The following is a 15,967-nucleotide window of genomic DNA, read 5'->3' as shown; positions in this document are numbered from 1 at the left end:
TCACAGCTCTTAAAAATAAGTATTTAGGCTTATAATAATTTTTAAAAATACAGGAGCTATTCACAGTTAGTATAATAATTTGGTAATATATATTTCACAGTTAACTTATTGGCTCAAATAATATTTATAAATAAATTAGTACAGTGGCTTATGCAAACAGTTCATAAAATCAGCATGGGGCATAGAAAAGAATGGTATTATTCAGAGAAAATGAGAAGCTTTTTAAGTACAGGCAATAAGAAAGATAATAAGTATATGAAATAGTAAACAGTATAAATTATTTTTCCCAACCAAAAAAAAAAAAAAAAAAAAAAAAACTTTTAATTCTGTTAAAAATTGCATCAAACAGAATTGCTCATTTGAACCCTCTTGTCATACATAATTTTTAATAACAGTCACAAATTAAATAACAAAGAATGGATAAGAAATTATAAAAGATTCAAAAAAATGTTTAAAATCTTAAGTTGGATCACACTGAACTCCCTTTTTTAACAAGTTCACCGACATTTTTACTAGATACTACAGATTTTCCATTTTGAAAATTGAAGTTTAAAAAAATTGATATTTTAAGTATGGGTCCCATTCAGCTCCCTTGTTTTTCAGTGCTTAAGAGTATTTATTAGAGGAATTATCTATCTCAATAAGTTGGCAATATTATTTAACAAGGCTAAAAAAAATTGTTTCCTAGAAAAAAATATAGGTACTGTGATGTCCGACGGAGTCAGAAATCAGGCCAAAACTAGGATTATATGAAGCCAAGGCAAATATTTATGCCAAATTTCAACTTTTTAGTCTATGTGTTTTGAAATAATAGGACAAAAACTGTTTAGAGATAATTTTAAACATCCCCATTTCTAAATCTAATCAACTTAAAACTTTGGAATTTTAAAAACTTGATTAAGTACTTTCGTTATACACAAACTCAATTTTCTATCACCAATACACAAAAAATTAAATTCCAAAAATTTAATTAAGTAAATTAAAAAAGGAATTTTTTAATTTACATCAGACATTTAGGCATACAGAGATTCAAAGCTGTTTTTGAGGAATTTATGTTTTATGTTGAGAATTTATTCTGATATTAACTCAGGATGGCCAACATATACCTTTACATACATTTTCCAGAAATTTTTGTAACTTTTTGTTTTTTGATCAAGGGGATCTTGCAAAAACGCCAATATTCAAATTTTGGCTGAACACTATACTTTCCCTTCATAGATATGCTGCTGGAATAGCAAGACTGATAGAATTATAGCTAGGAAAGTAAAAATATGTAATTTATTATAAATCAAAATAGACCTAAAAAAGATAAAGAATTCAATAAATAACAAAATCTAATAATTATTTAATAGAACTAACTTAAATCAGATCACTGGAATTGTACAATCTTTTGAAACTTAAAATTATTACTAAAAATAGGGAAAAGAGACCAGATCTCAAGAAGTTATGGAGTAAATTAATAAATGTCATTTTATATACATGACAGTACATAATAGTTTGCCTAGTTTATCAGATTAATAAAACATAAAATAAATTACTTCATATTTTCTATTTTGCCACAGCATGTCAGATCATGGTGAGCTTGTTTTTAAGCATGGCTATTCCACTTTCAGAAATATGTAGTGTCTCAGATAAGGTTGCTGGCAACTATTGTAGTTATGGCACAACAGATATATTATGTAAAGATACATTAAATAAAAGTGTTATAAAATAAACTAATTCTAAGTAAATGTTTACTCTATAATAAAACAAATATTAAAAAAAAAAAAATACCTTATAATTATAAATAAAAATTGAACTTTCACCAGCTTTCATTTTATTGTCATTAACATCACCAATCACAACAAGTAGAGTGCTTGTTCCAGTCATAGGAGGATGGCCACTGTCAGTAATAGCAATTGGAATATTATACGATTTCTTTTCTTCTCTATCAAATGTAACAAGGGCCATCAACTGTTCACCTGTTTAAATCACATGAAAAAGAATGAATAAAATTTAAAAAAAGTAACTTGTTATTATAATTATTATCACACCAAAAAATAATCAGTTAACAAACTGATTTTTGTTTTTTAAAAATTATTTTTAAATTTCACAATTTTAAAATTGTACATTTTAAATTTAGTATTAAAGATATAATTTTACTGTTTTATAAAATAAGCTTATTGATTTAGTCAGGTATCGGGTTATAGATCTTGAATTAATGGAAATTTAAAACAATAAAAAAAGATCTCTATAAAATAGCACACATAACAATTCAATTAAATATTTCATAAAGTTTTTCTACATAAAAATTTAAAAGTAATTTTTTTTTCAATTATTTACACATTTTGTATATGTTAGCTATTAGAATAGATTCTTCTAAAAATACATAAAAAAATTTGAGTTATACAAACCATTTACGCCAAATTTAGATTGTATCTCAGAACTAGCAGATGATGCAATAGAAAATGAAAAAGGTGGACCATTTTCTGGGCCATCATAATCCTTTGCAACAAGTTTTGTTATAGGGCCCGGGTGTTGATTTTCTCTCCATATAACAGGCTGCACCTGAACAAACACAGATCACATGTTAAATAAAACTACTGTTTAATAATCTATTCACATCAGTTTATGTATGCTCACTATATATTACAGGTAAATAATGTTTGTTAATATTTTATTCATATGATATGCAATAACTAAAATTGAATATAATTCTTATTTTTATTCATTATCTTTATATAAAAATCATAATTTTTATGTTTAATGATGAAAACGAAAAATTTTTATTTAAAAAAATTAATCATTAAAAACAAAATTTGAGATTGAAAAATAACACACTTTTTCTTTAAATTATAAGATTTTACTTTTAAAAAAATATATATATATGTTCTTTACATCGCAGTTTGTTTCTCTTACCAACAGAAAAGTAGATCTAATTAAAGAATACTTTCTTGTTTAAACTTGGATTTCCTCTTTTTTAAGTAAAAGTAATTAAAACTGCAAGTACCTTTTATATCATCAAGCAATTTTCTGCATCTTAACACATTTTCTTTTAATGGATTGCTTTAAAATTGATGTCAACAAATTCAAATACAATATTAACAACTATAAAATATTAACTTACTATTAAAAATATTAACTACAATTGAGTAAAAATTAACTACTACTGAGTAATTATTTTTTAAATATTATAATTATAAACTAACAATAAATTATTACTTAAATTACCAAACTTAATTTTTTTTTCCAAGCTTTAACTTCATCAAGTAATAACAATCAACAACATATGCCTAAACAGACCTTTTTCATATTTCTTATCATTGTAACAATTATATAAAAAGCTAATTTTAAAAAGAATATAAAAACTCCATTATTAATACTTTTTTTGTCTGCTGAATAATCAACAGATAAAACATTTTATTTCAAATAATAATATATTAATTTGTTAAATTAACATTCTTAAGGTATTTACAATTTTTTTAATCTATTGCCTCTAACTCCAATAAAAGAAGTAATTACTTTTATATTACTTCTTTTATCTTAGAATTTATTTATAAAAGATATATTTACATGATATATAATAACACACACAAAACTGTTTTTTACCAGATACTTAAGTCTATCTCTATATTAATATTTAAAATACTTCCGTGTTTTTTGTAAATCCACATTTATGTTATAACATGTTTGCATCCATGTTCATTTTTTTTTTTATTTACCACCATAATTTCATTTTAGAATAAGGATTTATAAATATATACACATATATTTACCATATCAAGGAATGGAGCATTATCATTAATATCAGTCAATGTTATAACAACTTCTGTACTTCCACGTAAACTGGATGGACCTCCATCTTCATCACTTGCAGCAACTAAAACCTGCCAAATCTCAAAACCATTTGGTTGGTCTCTATCCAAAGGCTGTAAAATAATATAAGAGTCAATTAAATAAATAAATATATATTTAGATTCTATTAAATATGAATCTTAAAAATATTAATTTTAGTATATATATATATATATACATTTTTTCCTTTAAATTATAAGATTTTACTTTTAAAAAAAAATATATATATATGTTATATAAAATATAACATATATATATATATGTTATATATATATAACATATAATGTATAATGTATTGCTACATAAAATTAGAATTATGTTAATCTATTTCCTTAAACTATCTGTCTGTCTTTCTTGTGGTTGTGAATATACAAGTATGTGAGTTATAAGAGGCAAAGTTTCTTTGTATGAAAATAATGATAGTCACTATATGGAGAGTATGTATGATTATTAGGGTGGAGTGTCACTTGCAGGGCTGAATAGCACATACATTTCAATGGGTTTGCATGGTAATAGAGAACAGTATATTTGAATCTGTGAAAAAAGCAACAGAAAATCACTTCTCAGTTGACCTATTAAGCCTGGAGTGAGATATTACATTAAGGATGTGAGATCATTATGGAACACAAACACGCGCACGCGCACGAAGTGTATACATTAATTCATAAGTATATAATTTTGCTAACAGTATATAACTAAATTAAGACACTAACCAAACGAAGGATTGTCATCACAGTTTATGTTCTTTACACATAGATTACAGTAGATTATGAGATAATTAATAAAACTTTAGTCAGTTTCAGTTAAGCTCTCATGTGTGAAGGTTATGTATACATCTCTTTCAAATCTGTCACTAACAGAGCTGTAATTGATAGGAAGTTATGTAATCTTCAGTTGCAGCTCAATTTAAATGATAAAAGTCAGAATTGTTAATTATGTTTCACACCTGGAATTTTTATTTCATTGGGATCCTTAAATACAAGTATCAAGACAATATTTTTCATCAAAATGCCAATAAATTTATTATCTCAGCAATCTAACTCTTTTATATGTTTATCATCTTAAATGTTTAGCAAAAGTTACTTCTCTGTCTTTAACTTTAATTTCATTAACAATTTATGTTTTTGCTTTTGAAAAGTGTAACAAAATCTATGGATAGACATAAATTGAACTACATGCAAAACAATTTAACATAATAATATAATACACCATCTTTAAAATTATCGAGTAATAAAGCCACATTTATTAAACACAATAATAATAAAATTACTTTAATATTTAAGAGGAATGAATGAATAAAAAAAACAAAAACTTATTAAATAAATTAAAAATTATACCTTGATTAGTGATAAGCATCCATTCTTGTCAATTGTTAACAGTTTCTGCTGATCTTGTTTAACAACAAAATAAACAATACGCTGAGGAGCAGATCTATCAGGTATATCAGGATCATAAGCTTCAAGCTACAAAAAATACAAAATAAAACAGTGGTTAGTACTGAAAATCAAATAATTTTAAAACTATCAAAACTATAATATGAAACATGAAAAATTAAAACCTCTGTCTTCATAACTAAAATATGAAAAAATTTAATTTTCCAAAAAAATATTTGGTTCAAATATAAAAACTTATGAACAGCATAAGATTTTTCCTTTTATCTGAGTATCCTTGTCCTTATATCTGAGCACAGAATAGAAACAAAAAGAGATATTTTGAAGATATGGAATTACTTATAAAAAAATCATGGAAAAATCTACAAAAAAAAAGTATTTTAAGAATCAATAAATTTAATATTGAAAATGAAATGTAGCATTTATTATTAAATAACTGCTGATCTTAGAACACAATGGTTTTTTTGTAATTTAAAATATACATATATCAAAGCATATATTACATATGTTGGTTCTACTTTAATTAATTTTTTTTTAACTGCTTAATAAAGATAACATGATGTAAATATATCCTTATCACAAATAAAACCACCAATGGACTGTCTTTTGTGATTTATATGAGGAAACTATTTTCAGAAGTTTATAACTAAAATGTGATATTCAGTGAAAAAATGATATTTATTTGACTGAATATTTAAAAAAAAAAAAAAAAATAGTTTAAAAATTCAGGTGTCTGAATTATGTGATGACATGAATTACAGTATTAACAAAAATCATCTATGAACATACCAAAATAGCTAACTAAATTTACCACCAATTAATATATATATTTTTTAAATCCACAGATTAATGATCAATTAGAAAATACTACATCAAGTAATGTATTTCACATAAAAATTGAAGTTGTTGTGACCAGTAATTATATTAAATACTGTTTACAACTTTACTTATTTCTTTTTCTTCAATTTAGTTGTTTATGACAAGAATCCAATAGTATTACATGCAACAATAGTGATAACAATGTAAAACCTGTATTTTAAAACTAATTGTAAATTCAAAAATCAAAAGGCTCTTCTAAAAATTTATAATTATATAGTATATAGTTTTTAAGTATATCATAATGCTTTATTTCCTACAGAAAAATTACATTTAAATTCAAAATTAATAAAATTAAGAGTTTTATAACAGATATTAAAAAATAAGGTGAAATGTCATTTTATTTAAAAATTTACAAATTTATTATTTATTACGTAATTAAAAATATTGAAAACAACTAAAGTTACAAATAATGATGAGAGATAAATTTCATACCATGCAAAGAATAATAAGCCAATAAGGATTTGAATCCATTAATTTTCAGAATAAAAGTTAAAGATGCTTTTTAAAATAATAATAATATTTAAAATAGATAGACATAATAAATACCTGAACAATACAACCAGGTATCAGTTTTTCTTCTTCAATGGTAAAATTATTCTGGTAATTTAAGAATACTGGAGGATTATCATTAACATTCTCAATTTTTATCTCTACACGGCAAAAATCTTCATAGGCTCCATCAAATGCTCTCACTCTCAATGTATACTGAAAATAAAAATCAAATAAATAAAATATTTAACAATAATTATTTTTAACACGTTTTGGGTGAAATTAAACCATACATTTGATTAATAACAATATTATTATTAACACATATTATACATAAATATCAATTACATTATAGTGCAATAATAATTTCAGTATACAATAAATTATTTTATAACATTATAATTAATGCAATATTATTATTATATCCTTCATTTTTAAAAAGTATCATTAAATATATAAATAAATGTACTAACATTATACACCTTGGTATCCAGTTGACAGCTGGAAAACTGCAGCATTTCATGATACAGAAATGTAATCTACGAAGGCTACCCAGAAAGTAATTTATATTTTGCTGTTGTCAGCAAAGGAGTGGGAATACTGCTGCCATCTTGGCGGTCACTGCTAGCCTGATTCACACATTAATGTGCAATACATGAAGGACTATAAGAAAATAGTCCTTCCTTGTGTGCCACTATAGAAAATCCCACCAGTTGTGAAGTGAGATCAGTTATAAGATTTCTTTTTTTGGCAAAAAAAATTGCCAAAGATTTCATATAGTCTTTTGCATGAAGTTGTGATATAACAGTTTGGTTACCATAAGTTTTGCACTTGATGGGTTCCAAAACTTCTTTCAGAACAACAGAAACTACAGAGTATAGTATTTGCTTTGACTTTTCTTGAAATCTATGACATGGAAGGTGAGGTACTACATGATCAGTTAGTGGCAGGTCTTGGTGACAGGAACTTGGGTCTCATACATAAATGTTGAAACAAAACAGTCTATAAATTGGGGTCAAACACACTCTCCAAAAAACCTGTGAAAATACCGGAAAACACAATCAGTAAGAAAATTGATGGCATCAGATTTCTGAGACAGAAAAGAGGTAATCTTTGTTAAATAAATGGAGACCCTAAAAAAGTGTTTTGCTACAAAGAATAATCTAAAATAAGTGACACAGCATGGTGATTTCTGGGATCTTCTTCATCCATGCCAATATACTCATTGTACTCAAGAAATTTTGGGTGAGTTTGGATGGGAAATTTTTTATCATCCTTGGTAAAGCTCAGATGACAATGAAGGACTCTAGGAAGGTCCTTCAGGAAGAAGTAATAAACTTCTTCCAGCTTTTTTTTTATTCCAAAATATAAGTTATTTTCTGGATAGCCCTTGTATATAAATACAATGTACAAACATTATTCAATTTAATATCCTCTTGACAGTTAGAAAAGTAAAGCATTTCATGAAACAGAAGTTAATGTAAATTCATAATTGCTTATTTAACATAAATAAATAAAAGAATATATACATACACTACTCAATTCAACAAATAGTTTTAAAGAACAGAAATAAAATTTAGTTCGTAGATAAAAATATTACTTACACTAGTAATATTTTCATAATCCAAATGACTGTTAACTCTAATTTTCCCAGTTTTAGGTTCAATCAGAAATGCATTACCAGTATTTCCTTCAACTATACTGTAAGTGACAGGTGAAGCTGAAAAAAAGAACACCAATAATTATTAAATAATCAAACAAACAGAGAAATTCTTCTTCATATAATAACTTCAAGTATTGCTACATATATTTAATTTAAAAAAATTACTTTAAAATTAATTTTGAAATGTTACAACTACTGAAAGGGATAAATACTTAAAAACTATTATTACTTGCAAAAAATGAATATAAAAGTTATGCTGTTTTGAGTATAAATAGCTGGAAAAATTGAAAAATATCTTCACTAATATTATTATTGCATTTGTTCAGATCTGGTTTTCACCCAATGTAATTTTAATAATGCTAAATGTTAGGTGCCAAAACCATAATGATTGTGGATGATCTGACACGAATCAAGTCACTCTTGAAAAACACATAGACATAATCAAAAGTAACTTGCATTGTATACGAAGCTTAATAAGTAAAATGAAGAGTGAAGTAGTTCCTTGTTGCATTCATCACCAAATCAAATATATGGTTGGATATCAGCATGCTAAGCCTACAAAAATTCAGATGAAATTCATTGCTAAAAGTGATTCTTTCACTGAATTCAACACAAGGACTGACATCATTACTCTCAGAAAAAAACAGCTCTGATTGGTGCCTTTTATACGTCAGGTCCTTTACATGCATCACAGCTATAAATAAGATTTGGGCCGAGCACAGCAACAAATAAATGTTTCCTTTTATACTGCTTTAATTCAGCAAGAATTTTTAAAATTTTATATTTTAGAAATATACTGAATGTAAACAATTTGATAGGTAACGTAGAATAATTGTAAACTAAATATTTACCACAGTTTTCCATATTTTGTCATGGAAAACAATTTGATCTAAAGTAAATTATTTTTCATGATTTTCTAAACAAAAATATAATAGTCAAATTGTAAACAGTGGATATAAGGAATTTTATGAAAATGTTAGTTATGTTTACAATATCACTGTAGTTTTATATTTATGGAATTTTTCAAATATTCTTACCTGTATCATTATCTTCAGCTTTTATTTCAGTAACCAAATAATTTTGATTTGCATCTTCTGGTATTGCTTCAGCTACATAAACAGGTAGTGTAAAACGAGGAGGATGATCATTCTTATCTGCTATTTCTATCCTGAATACTTGTTGACCTAAAAAAATTAAATATAAATATGAATCAGCATGAAATGAAACTCTCATATCAATAGAATCAGTATCCATTTTTTATGACAGAACAAAATATTAAATTAAAACTTTCAGAAAATAACAATTCATATTTACTCAACTTCCAAATGTCTGTAAGGAAATAATAAGCTTGGTACCAATTTGAAGAATTTTCAAAGATTATTTTGTACGATGAAGTAAAAGAAAAACAAAAAAAACATTGTATTACCAATAATTTACATCTGTAACATAGTTTAATAAAAATGTTTAAAATGTCATTGAAGAAATATATTACTCCTTCTTAAGTTAAATAGTTAGGTAAGAAAGTAATTTGCAAGCAGAATCAAGTTGATGATAAAAGTAATGACTGAAGATTTGATAACTGGTGCAGATAACACCAAATAAGTACAATAATAACTTAAATGAAGCTACAAAATTCATACATACACTAATATTCACAGCCAAGCTACCATTGGTGTTAATACACTTTTGTTGTAGACTAAAAATTCTGGTACATTTTTGTTAACAAACACTGGAAAACAAAATTACACTCAAAAACTTTTGAGTGTAAAAACAAAATTTTTTTTAATTAAAATTTAAACTAGATTTCCATTTCGATAATAAAATAGTCATCATCAGTAGATATAGAGAAAAGAGTATATAAAAAAAATAATAGTAAATTAAATTAAAAAACAAAAAAAAATGATTTGATACATAAATAGAACTTACAAAGTATGGTAAAACGAGCACTTTAAACACTTATTTTCTTTTATTTATGTTTCCTCATTTTGTACAAATGATGATTGTTTTTTAATATAATTAAAATTATTGATTGGTTTTTGAGCTTAACAATGTTTTTCAACTTATTTCAATAATTATTTAATAGCATCGCAATTCATTATTTGTATTATAAAAGTGTAGTTATAACAGATTTTATATTGAATAAACATTGTTAATTTCCTAAATTTTGATTTTCTGTAATGGCTAAGAATTTTTTTTACAAAAGTTTAAACATAACTTATCATTTTAATTACTTAAAAGTTACAGTTTACTCTTACTTTTAAGAATATTTTCATTACTAATTTTTATAAAAATAAGAAAAATAAATAACCTGATTTCATTTTTTATTTTATTCTGCATTTTACAGATTTTAAAACTATTAAAAAATAATTTTGCAGAAAATTCATGCATATTGTTCAATTTCCATAGGTTTATATATAAATTATCAGGTTGCTGTACTTATAAATTACATCACATTTACACACATCTACGAATGAACTATCGCACATACAGTTCAGGTATGAGATCTCTGATAACCAAACATATGTGGGGGAACTAGTATATGTTCAGCTTGATAAATAATCACCAAATTTTATTTTTAATTATTCTTAACATTTAAGAACATCAATTACTCAAGAATGATTGAATCAATCTGAGGAGGAACGAACTAAGTCAAAATTTCCTTTTTTTATAGTGGAATCTGGTTATACAACCCAAACAAGCTTCATCAAACTGTGGAGAAGGAATCATGTTTGCTTTGTAGTTAGGTTAGAAATGTCTTCTAATATTTTTCAAACTGAAGAGAAATGTACCAAGTCGCTGATTTGCTTCCATTCTCCCCAGTACAATAATTTTATACTTTTACGTTGGCAAGACACTCTACTAGTGTGAGCAGTAGTTAAACTATCCAATCAGCTGTGGCTGTGTATGTTTGTTTATGAATATTTCAGAAGTTATAGTGAACGTTTTTCCCAATATTTATCATAGTATTTTTATTTAGTTTATTAATTTTGTTAAATTTTTTTACTACTCTTTAGAGGTGCACTACTTTCATTTTTTACTTAACAAATTACAAAAATGGTAAGAGTTAAAAAAAATTCACAATAGAAAACTTCAAAACGTAAGAGCATAAAGGAAGCAATTTTACATGGTTTACAGTACAAGAGTTGTTATACTGGTACAGAGGTAAGTGCTAAAGTTACTGGAAAAGAGTGTAACTGTCGTAATAAATATTTCTTAAAACTTAATGTTGATTCACAAAATTTTATTTTAACTGAATTTTTAAATCTAAGTAGCAAAGATTCACAAGATCTACATTTACAGAGACTAATAGAAGCTATGAAAGTTAAGCAAAGACGAACCAGAAAAGGAGAAAATGGTAAGAAAAAACTGCTTCTTTTAAATATTTTGTGATTTATATTGGAACAAAGATAAATGTTTACCAATAAGCATTTATCAGTTTGCATGCTATATCAAAGAAACATCTTTATAGACTTTCTAAACTACTGTTAGCTGGTAAAACTCCCAAAGATATGAGAGGAAAAATGTCTGAAAATAAAATTTCTGAAGAAATTTTGAAAATTATTAATGATCACATCTGTAGTTTTCCTACAAAAAAGTGAGATTACAATGGCAAAGAAATAGCATATCTAGATGCACGTTTAAATATATTACATAATATATTTATGCACTGTATATATGCATAAATTATTTGTACAAAAATTTTCTAACCTAAACATCAAATAAGACTGTTACAGGAAATACTTCACTGAAAACTTTAATTTTCGATTTGGCCGACCACAGGTTGATGTGTGTAGCAAATGTGAGGAATTAAAGTCTAAAATAAAAAGTTCAACTCTATGTGAAGGTGCTAAAAGAACAGCTGAAAATAAGCTGAACTTATGGTTCACAAGAAACGATCAAATAAGTTTTCCAACATGATAACTGAAGTAAAACAGAAATTGCCACAAATGATGCTGTTGGAATATTGTGTTTTGACTATATGCAGAATTTGCCTCTTCCTGCATTACCTGTCTAAGAAATTTTCTATATGCGCCAGTTGTGGATAAATATATTTTGCATACATGATATTAAGACTGACTGTTGTATGACATACCTTTATCATGAAGGTCAAGCAAATAAGAGTGCTAATGAGGTAGCCTCTTATATAAGAAAGAGGCTATTATTATGTTAATAACTTTTTGCCAACAGATGTTACTGAGTTGTGCCTATTTGCTGACTCTTGCTCTGGCCAGAACAGGAATAATAAGTTACTTAGATTTTGTGCTGGTCTGGCAGCATCAGAGGTTTCACAAAATAGATTATAAATTTCCTGAGAGTGGTCGTTCATATCTTCCCTGTGACAGTGATTTTGGTGTTTTTAAAAAGAAAATTCAAAGATCTGATCGAATTTATGTTCCAAAAGATTATGTTAAGATTATATGCAATGCAAAGAAAAATTTTGACGTTAAAGTTGTGGAAACTTCAGATATTCTAGATTTTCACAGTTGGTGGCAACATATTTTAAAAAAGACATCCATTCTTTAGAAACCTCAATTATTACGCCACAGTAACAGATGCAAAGTTTGATGCCAACTCTTTTCAAACATTTTGAATTCTCTTCTGAAAACAAAAAAGTCATTGTTGGGCATACTTATATTGAAAGTTTTATGAAACATACATTTTTATTGTTGGAAAGCCTACACTTTCAAACTTCTCTATGCCAGCAAGTCCTACTTACCTGTACAATCTTATTCAAATTAATGGGAAAAAGCTTCAAGATATCAGTAAGTTAATAGTGTGTGTGCAACATAAAAAAAGGCTGTTAAATTTTATTTAGAAATATCGAACTAGAAACTATCGAACTATTATTTAGATTAATAGAACATTAGTAAAATATTTTTCTTAATCTTAATTATTATTGCACTCTTGTATACTGGTGTAACTTTTTAGTAATATTCATTTAATTTAAATGAGAAATAAAGTTTATTTGCAAGCATAATACCAAACTGTTTTACTTTTATCACCAAAATGAGGAGAAAGGAACTAAGTCAAAATTAAAAAAAAAATGTCATTGAATTCAAATCTTAAGTAAAATAAGGTCCTGCCTTAAATAATGTTAATAGAACATATAAAGAAACTACCAATTTTTTTAGTATTTTTATGTTACAATTTTATAGCAGTAGAAAGTTTTATCATCCTCTTGAAAAATAGCAAATACTGACTAAGTCCCATTCTCCTCAGACTAATTCAATTATTCTTAACATAAATAAAATTAATTTATAAAAATACAGAGTAAAAGATTTCAGTAAAAAATGCAACATTAATAATAATAATAATAATAATAACCATGTTATAGTTTTAACTGTCTCACCTTTATTGTGTTCACCAGTGGAATATAATGCTGAAGGCGAATTATCTGTAGCAATAACTTTTACATTATAGAAGTCTTGTTTTTCTCTATCAAATGTAACTTTAGTTGTAATATTTCCTGTATATTTATCAATAGCAAAGTAATCTGTATTATCAGCAAGTTCATATGTAACCTGTACAACATTAAAAAAGAAATATAGATTTTACTCTTAAATTATTGTTTATATTTAAAAATTAGACATACAATTAAATAAGATTACAGTAGTATCTTCAAATAATCTTCCTGCAGAACATCTGCTCATTAAACATAATGGAAATAATGAGTAGAATCAATGAAATTACATATCACAAGTTTTAAAATTGACGATGGTGCATTTCATGAAAAAATACAAATATATATTTCAAAAGTGAAAAACAGAACACAGAAGAATCATATTTTAATTAAATAAAAACACAACAGACATAATTTTTTTGAAATTTTTTTCAACATTCTAAAAATGTTGAATAATTACTGCCTTGGTTTAGTACCTTGGTTAGGTTTAATTATTCTAAATATTTGTCTTACTGGTTCAATTAAATAAATAACAGCCATTAATTTCTACAGTAAATTAATTTTATTATAATATTTGAACTTGTAATAACATTGTATTAACAATGCTGAGTCATTGACGGCTGGCAGGAGACTGACCATTCTTGTGGGGGAACTAGCACAAAGTAAAGCTTTACTTTTAGTGTGTTTAAAGTGAATGCATTAATATTTTTGAGAAGTTGATTTCTCAAATTAAGAAATTCAGTTTTATTTTATAAAAATAAATAACCAAAGTATACCATTATACAACTTGAATTTTGTTACATACATTTTTAGAAAACCAACCATCACTCTTATATTTTAATTAAATAATATAAAATAAACTTAAAATTATTAGTTCATTCAACATTACCTGATTATGTTCTGAAGTACTATCAGCATCAATAGCTCTAACTTGCATCACAGGTGTACCAGGAGGTTCATTCTCAAGCACACTACCTGAAGCAACTTCAGTAAATATAGGAATATTATCATTTACATCTTCTAACTGAATTGTAAGTGATGTTTCAGCTGCTAAACTGTATTTGTTCTGAAAAATTAAAAACATTATATGCACAATTTAAATAATTTTGATTTCTAGTGGCATAGACTATTTAAATCAAGTGTCAATGAAACTACCTGTGCTATCAACACCAAGTGAAGCAGCACATAGCATTTAGATTTATTCAATTTCCAGTATTACACTCCTAAGTATATCAAAGAGTTGTGGAACAATCAGACTTTACAGGTGGGTGAGGTTTACAGTTTTAACCAGAACCCAATATACCTGTACTTGCTTATACTCAGAATACATATAATGATTTCTGGTATAAATGTATATATAATTCCTTACTTACATAAAATACAATTCCAATCAAAAGTTACAGGACTTTTACAGTTTAATAGATAAATTTATAGTCTCATTTTTGTTTAAATAAGAATACTGTACACTAAGAATTTATTTTATCTTTGTTAATTTTTCAGATTATTGAAAATCACTTTTACTTAAATATATATAATTTCAATTAATCTCTAGACATAACGTATTGCAAAATAATACTTTCAGCTTAAGTATTTTTACTTTTTGAACATACTAAAAGAATTGGCCAAGTTTTATCAATAATGTATAATAATAAATGGAAGAAGTAACAAACACACATATTGCTAGTATATTAAAAAACTCAGACACACCATACAAAAATTATTTTTAAAGTAAAATTTTAAAAAAATGGAAAAAAATGTTGTACAAAAATTCTTTCTTAAAGATTAACAGGATTTCATGTCTACCTATCTATGAATGAGCATATACATATATAATAATAATTTCTTTTCTACATTGCAAAATAAGTTTTCAGATAATTTGAAAATATTTTTAGATACTTATTAATATGCTTAAGGAAATGAGTAGGAAATATCAAGAATGAAAGGTTTAGCATTTTAATTCTGGTTTCTTTCTTCTGGTAGGTTTTTTTAGTTTATGAACAAATTATTAAAATGTAGGTCATAAGCTTTTTTATATAAATGTGCATTTGTAGTTTTATACAAATTAAAAAACCTGCAGCAATTTAATTAACCACTACATATATACAAGATTCAGTTTTTTTTGTGATAATATACAGAACTGTATCTCTACTAAGTGATTAAGTAATGGTGAACTTGATAGTTGTAGAATTAGAATATGCAATTTAATTTTATATATATTCCATCATTTTTTAATCTTTAGTATTCCATCCTTAAAGAGTGCAGTTAAGTATCAGTAATAAAATGATATTCTGTATAGACATATCTGTCATG

At 25.7% G+C, this 15,967-nt stretch overlaps 1 protein-coding gene and 1 pseudogene across 1 annotated transcript in view; one reads left to right on the top strand and one right to left on the bottom strand.

The window, feature by feature from the left end:
• The window catches only part of LOC142324791 (DE-cadherin-like), a 129,252-nt gene that overhangs the window by 32,778 nt on the left and 80,507 nt on the right, over positions 1-15,967 (bottom strand). Inside the window, exons 8-16 of the mRNA XM_075365788.1 lie at positions 14,547-14,723; positions 13,607-13,778; positions 9,294-9,440; positions 8,198-8,313; positions 6,651-6,809; positions 5,172-5,297; positions 3,756-3,908; positions 2,394-2,547; positions 1,774-1,961 (exon numbers count right to left, since the gene is read on the bottom strand). Of these exons, the coding sequence (XP_075221903.1) occupies positions 1,774-1,961; positions 2,394-2,547; positions 3,756-3,908; positions 5,172-5,297; positions 6,651-6,809; positions 8,198-8,313; positions 9,294-9,440; positions 13,607-13,778; positions 14,547-14,723 (1,392 nt within the window). The remainder of the gene's footprint in view (positions 1-1,773; positions 1,962-2,393; positions 2,548-3,755; positions 3,909-5,171; positions 5,298-6,650; positions 6,810-8,197; positions 8,314-9,293; positions 9,441-13,606; positions 13,779-14,546; positions 14,724-15,967) is intronic.
• Positions 9,582-12,560, top strand: LOC142324619 (uncharacterized; annotated as a pseudogene).

This window comes from Lycorma delicatula, chromosome 5, assembly GCF_047948215.1.
Source record: "Lycorma delicatula isolate Av1 chromosome 5, ASM4794821v1, whole genome shotgun sequence".
In the NCBI taxonomy this organism is placed as follows: domain Eukaryota; kingdom Metazoa; phylum Arthropoda; class Insecta; order Hemiptera; family Fulgoridae; genus Lycorma; species Lycorma delicatula.
Note: the sequence above shows the minus strand (reverse complement) of the source record. Positions and strands in the feature narration are given on the sequence as shown.